This window comes from Hyla sarda, chromosome 11, assembly GCF_029499605.1.
Source record: "Hyla sarda isolate aHylSar1 chromosome 11, aHylSar1.hap1, whole genome shotgun sequence".
Classification (NCBI taxonomy): Eukaryota; Metazoa; Chordata; class Amphibia; order Anura; family Hylidae; genus Hyla; species Hyla sarda.
Window position 1 is genome coordinate 16,019,977 of NC_079199.1, and position 6,000 is coordinate 16,025,976.

At 43.8% G+C, this 6,000-nt stretch overlaps 1 protein-coding gene across 1 annotated transcript in view; it reads left to right on the forward strand.

Moving 5' to 3' along the window:
- Positions 1-5,482, forward strand: part of LOC130295223 (uncharacterized) — a 46,867-nt gene extending 41,385 nt beyond the window's left edge. Inside the window, exons 10-11 of the mRNA XM_056545740.1 lie at positions 2,030-2,154; positions 4,965-5,482. Coding sequence (XP_056401715.1) covers positions 2,030-2,154; positions 4,965-5,145 — 306 coding nt within the window. The 3' untranslated portion in view covers positions 5,146-5,482. The remainder of the gene's footprint in view (positions 1-2,029; positions 2,155-4,964) is intronic.
- Positions 5,483-6,000: the final 518 nt, after the last annotated feature.

The following is a 6,000-nucleotide window of genomic DNA, read 5'->3' on the forward strand; positions in this document are numbered from 1 at the left end:
TACAGCTGCTAAAAAGTCCTGGAAGGGTAAAGATTTTTTAAAAGAAGTAGTTTACAAATCTGCTTAACTTTCTGACACCAGTTGATTTAAAAAAAAAAAAAATTCCACCGGAGTACCCCTTTAAAAAAGAAAATAACTTCCTCTGGAGCATACAGCAGCTGATAACTACTGGGATGATTAAGATATTTAAATAGAAGTAATTTACAAATCAGTTTAATTTTTTGGCACCAGTTGATTTTTGAAAAACTGGGAGTTGTAGTTTTGCAACAGCTGGAGGCACCCCTGGTTGGGAAACACTGACCTATACTATATACTACTATATAGTCCAACATGCTGGGAGTTGTAGTTTTACAACAGCTGGAGGCACCCCTGGTTGGGAAACACTGACCTATACTATATACTACTATATAGTCCAACATGCTGGGAGTTGTAGTTTTCGTTTGGGGCAGCTGCTGAGCCACAGGCTGTATCAGGGCATGCTGGGAGTTGTAATTAGTAACTAACTGCAACTCCCGAATTTAATAAATAAAAAAAAAGCAATCACAAAGTGACATCGAAACAAAAATGGTCCTGTTAAAAACTACAAATGGGGGCGCAAAAAATGAGCCTCATACAGGCCCGAATAAGGAGAAATAAAAAGGTTATAGGGGTCAGAATAGTACAAAATTTCCCCCACATATGTGTATCCTGTGATGTCAGGCCTGTATAATTAATTATGAAAATTAGCATGCCCAGTATTTTTTTATCAAGAAAGGTGGCAACAAGCCCCCTGACCGCAACTGTCATGCCCAGTCTACTTGAAGGTTCCATACCCTTAGCTTGTGTTTCCGTTGTTTAGTGTGGTAGAGGGTGTGAGAGGCAGGGCAGATGGAATTACCCTAGGGGCAGATGGCATTAACCCCTTGTATTCGTGACGCCAGGGCGTGGTTTATCCTCAATACCAACCGAAGGTATACTGCTGGATCCTGGGCTAGGCATGAGGGCAAATAATGACTCCGACGTCAAGTTACGGACAATGGTAGCTTTACTGGGTGACAGATGGTACAGTCTATACGGTGTAGCCGGGCCCAAGGAGGTGACCAGTGACTTCAGAGACCTTAAAGGGATTATCCAGGAAAAAACTTTTTTATATATATCAACTGGCTCCAGAAAGTTAAACAGATTTGTAAATTACTTCTATTAAAAAATCTTAATCCTTTCAGTACTTATGAGCTTCTGAAGTTAACGTTGTTCTTTTCTGTCTAAGTCCTCTCTGATGACACCTGTCTCGGGAACCGCCCAGTTTAGAAGCAAATCCCCATAGCAAACCTCTTCTAGACTGGGAGGTTCCCGAGACAGGTGTCATCAGAGAGGACTTAGACAGAAAAGAACAACCTCAACTTCAGAAGCTCATAAGTACTGAAAGGATTAAGATTTTTTAATAGAAGTAATTTACAAATCTGTTTAACTTTCTGGAGCCAGTTGATATATATAAAAAAAAAGTTTTTTCCTGGTAACCCCTTTAAGGGCTTTCTGGGACTTGCAGTGGTTTTGGACAATTTAGTGCAGGCCACGTTGACTTGACAATAGATGACAGTGACTGACTTGACTGGATACAGACTAAGCTGTGACTGTAGTTACTTGTAGACTTGTATCTTGTGGCTGCAGACTTGACTTGAGGCTCCTATCACTCCAGACTCTTAGGCTCGACTGCACCTCAGCAAAGACTCAGGAACTAAGAGAGAGAAGAGACTCCTCCCAGGGCTTTTATGGGGGAGACTGTGGTGGGTCCCATTGGTCACCCTAAAGTCACCTGGTCACTGATACCTCCTGGGTAACAATCACATGACAACTGGTGATCACATGTTATCCTTTCTTAAAGATACAACATTCTTATATACATAACATAGGGGATAATATACAATTACAGTAGAACAGATGTAGGGGGGGGGGGGCTCAGGGGGGGCTGCCTGACAGGGCAGCAAGGGTACGGGGTAACAACTCCTGTACTGGGCCACCACATTAGTATAACCATATTTCTCTTATGAAGGTCTTAGATAATCATCTCCTGCCCAGTAATCCACTGAATTTTATATCGGAAATGCTGACAGCAAATGACCACCAGGCTCTACGTACAACAACCATCTTCTTTATTGAGGAACACCAAGACTTAAGGTAAGAAAGATACGTTTTCACGTAATTTATATTTTTTGGCCATTTCCTCAGGGTATGTTCACACAGCAGAATTTTTGCTGATTTTTCACCTGAAAATGTTTTGCCGGTCATTCCGCAGACAGCATGTGTCAGCAAAAAAACTTGTTGGCGTTAGGGCTGCTTGGAAATGGAGACAGCAACGCATTTCCAAGCTGATTCTGCAGAAAGAATTGCAACGTCGATTCCTTCTCCGGAGGCTGAAATTTAAACTTCCGCAGCAGATGTTTCCACTGCGAAAATTCCGCCATGTGCCCGCTGCAACAGAATACAGTGGAAAATCCTAGCAGAATTCTGCTGTGTGAACGAGGCCTAACACTACACTTCACACTACAGAAAGTTCATTCGGATTTTCCACAAGGAAATTCTCTCCAGATTTTGCTTTCGTCAGACTTCTAGTGATTTTTAAGTGATCCTCTTGCTTAGTTCTTACTCCGTAGCAGAACGAGTACCGTATTTTTCGCCGTATAAGATGGACTTTTTCTTCCCAAAAATTGGGGGGGGGGGGGGAAGTTGCGTCTTATACGGCAAATACACATTAAAACCGACAGTCCCTGCCGCTATCAATAGCCGGGACCCGCGGCTAATACAGGACCTCACCGATCGCGGTGATGCCCTGTATTAACCCTTCAGATGCGGCGATCAAAGCTGACCGCCACGTCTGAAGCGAAAGTGACACTAACCCGGCTGCTCAGTCGGGCTGTTCGGGACCACCGCGGCGTCCCGAACAGCTTACAGGACACCGGGAGGGACCTTACCTGCCTCCTCGGTGTCTGCTCCATGCCGGGATCCCCTGCATGGCCGGCACTCTCCTTTGTCATCATCACGCCGTCCCGTCATCCAATAGGAGCGGTGTGTGTAGCGGCGTGATGGCGGCGTCGGAGAGCGAGGATACCGAGCAGCAGAGACATTCCGGAGCGCCGGGGACACCCCGGGGACGCGCGCGACAGCGATGGAGGGCGACATCAAGGGCAGCGGTGACGGTCCGGGCTGGGACAGGTGAGTATTACCTCCTATACCAGTGGTCTTCAACCTGCGGACCTCCAGATGTTGCAAAACTACAACTCCCAGCATGCCCGGACAGCCAACGGCTGTCCGGGCATGCTGGGAGTTGTAGTTTTGCAACATCTGAAGGTCTGCAGGTTGAAGATCACTGTCCTATACTTTACATTGTATTTGGTTAAGAATCTTTATTTTCTAGATTTTTATGCTTTAAAATTGGGTGCATCTTATATGCCGGAGCGTCTTGTATGACGAAAAATACGGTAATTTGATTTTGCCGAAAAATTGAACATGTACCCTGGGGCTGCACTGTAGTCAATGTGTAGTCAAGTACTGATTCCGGTGCATTTAGAATGAAGAGGATCCATGCTGGACATTTAGTGAGGAAGTTCCTTGTGGATTTTCCGTAGTGTGAACTGGAAACAACAGGTCAAATGCACCTCGGTCCGACCGCTGGGACCCCCCACGATCATTGGGACGGGATCCGGCGCTCAGAAAGGAGCGCGTGCTGGAGCCTGCACATACCCCATTCATTTCTATGGGAGCGCTGAAAAGACTTGACTACAGCTCTTGGCATCATCGGTCGGGTGCTCCCATAGAAATGAATGGAGCTCCTCACTGAGAGCGCCGGGGTCCCACCCCAATGATCAGCATACCTGGTCAGCTACTTATCCCCCTGATGGTTTACTTGAAGATGCAGGGCCCCAGTGCAAAGTCTGTAACAGGGTCCCCCAACTATAATGCTTTATTTATAGTATTTGGCAATAAAGATGCAACGTTTCCAGCTGGACAAGTCCCATAAAAGACATCTGCAGCAAATAACACCTTATCCCCTATCTACAGGATAGGGGATAAGTGTCTGATCGGGGGGGTCTGATGGCTGGATCCCCCCGCGATCTCCTGTACGGTGCCACGGCTCTACTGCAGCTTTCCCGTGCCTCCCCGCCTTTCCCATAGAACTATATGGGGAGGGGGCGGGGAGGGAGCATACCGTCAGGTTGAAGCTACACTCATTAGCCGCTCACATAGAGCAGAAATGCGGGGGCCCCTTTGGGAGATCGCTGGGGGGCCCATTGGTCAGACCCCCCCCCCCCGCGATCAGACACTTATCCCTTATCCTGTGGATAGGGGATAAGTTGTCTTTTGCTGCAGATGTCCTTTAAAAAACATATCCACTTGACACGGGCAAACAAGAACAGGACTAGCGCATTTCGATCCTCTGAGACCTTAAAGGGGTATTCCAGGAAAAAACTTTTTTATATATATCAACTGGCTCTAGAAAGTTAAACAGACTTGTAAATTACTTCTATTAAAAAATCTTAATCCTTTCAGTACTTATGAGCTTCTGAAGTTGAGTTGTTCTTTTCTGTCTAAGTGCTCTCTGATGACACGTGTCTCGGGAACCGCCCAGTTTAGAAGAGGTTTGCTATGGGGATTTTCTTCTAAACAAGGTGGTTCCCGAGACAGGTGTCATCAGAGAGCACTTAGACAGAAAAGAACAACCTTAACTTCAGAAGCTCATAAGTACTGAAAGGATTAAGATTTTTTAATAGAAGTAATTTACAAATCTGTTTAACTTTCTGGAGCCAGTATATATATATATATATATATATATATATATATATATATATATATATATATATATATATATAAAATTCCTGCATAACCCCTTTAAAATTAGGAGATAATTATTTAAAGTACATAATTGCAAATGACAGTTTTCGTATATTTAGTCAGTGATTATATTGACTTTACATCTGCGTTTTTAAAAGGGAGGAGCATCTTATCGCCATCTTGAATATTAAAGGGAACCTCAGCAGTAAAGATAAAGAAGATCTTTTATATTACATACGCAACAGGGTGATGGACCGCGGCCAAAACAAACTGCGTTTCTTCGAAGGTATTCAGAAGGACCATAGTAGACTGAAGGATTTCTTATGCTGCTTATTCTAGTCCGTCTGTGTCTGTTATGTCCGGATATAATATTTTTTTGTATTTATTGTAATTTAAACCTGAGTGCACTATGTACAGAAATAGAGTTTATTGGCTTATCGATGACCTAGAAAAATAAAAGATGGTGTTTTTACATATATTTGCCATATTTATGTGTGTTTTATTTGAATTTTTGCGTAAATTTGCCAAAACATTTTCATACCACTGTACACACACATTTCTGCATTAAATAAATAAATGGATAAATAGGCCACTCATTTTAAAATACTAATTTTGGGGGAAGATTGATCGAGCTGTTTTATAGTAAGGGTCACACTATGGACAGCCATTGGCTGTCCGGGAATGCTGGGATTTGTAGTTTTGCAACAGTAAAACTACAATACTTAGTATGGGAGTTTTCGGCATGGTTTCCCAACCACGTTGCCTCCAGCTGTTTCAAAACTACAACTTCCAGCATGCCTAGACAGCCGAAGGCTGACTGGGCATGCTGGGAGTTGTAGTTTTGAGACAGTAAAACTACAATACTTAGTATGGGAGTATTCTGCTACAAGGGGAAAGTGCATAAATGCAGTGTTTCCCAACCAGGGTGTCTCCAGCTGGTTCAAAACTACAACTCCCAGCATGCCCATACAGCCTTCGGCATGCTGGGATTTGTAATTTTGCAACAGTTAAACTACAATTAAACTACAGTTATTATGTTTCAATGGGCAAGTGCATAAACCAGCATTTCCCAACCAGGGTGCCTTCAACTGTTTCAAAACTACAACCCCCAGCATGTCCAGACAGCCTTTGGATGTCCTGGCATGCTGGGAGTTGTAGTTATGCAACAGTAAAACTACAATACTTAGTACAAAT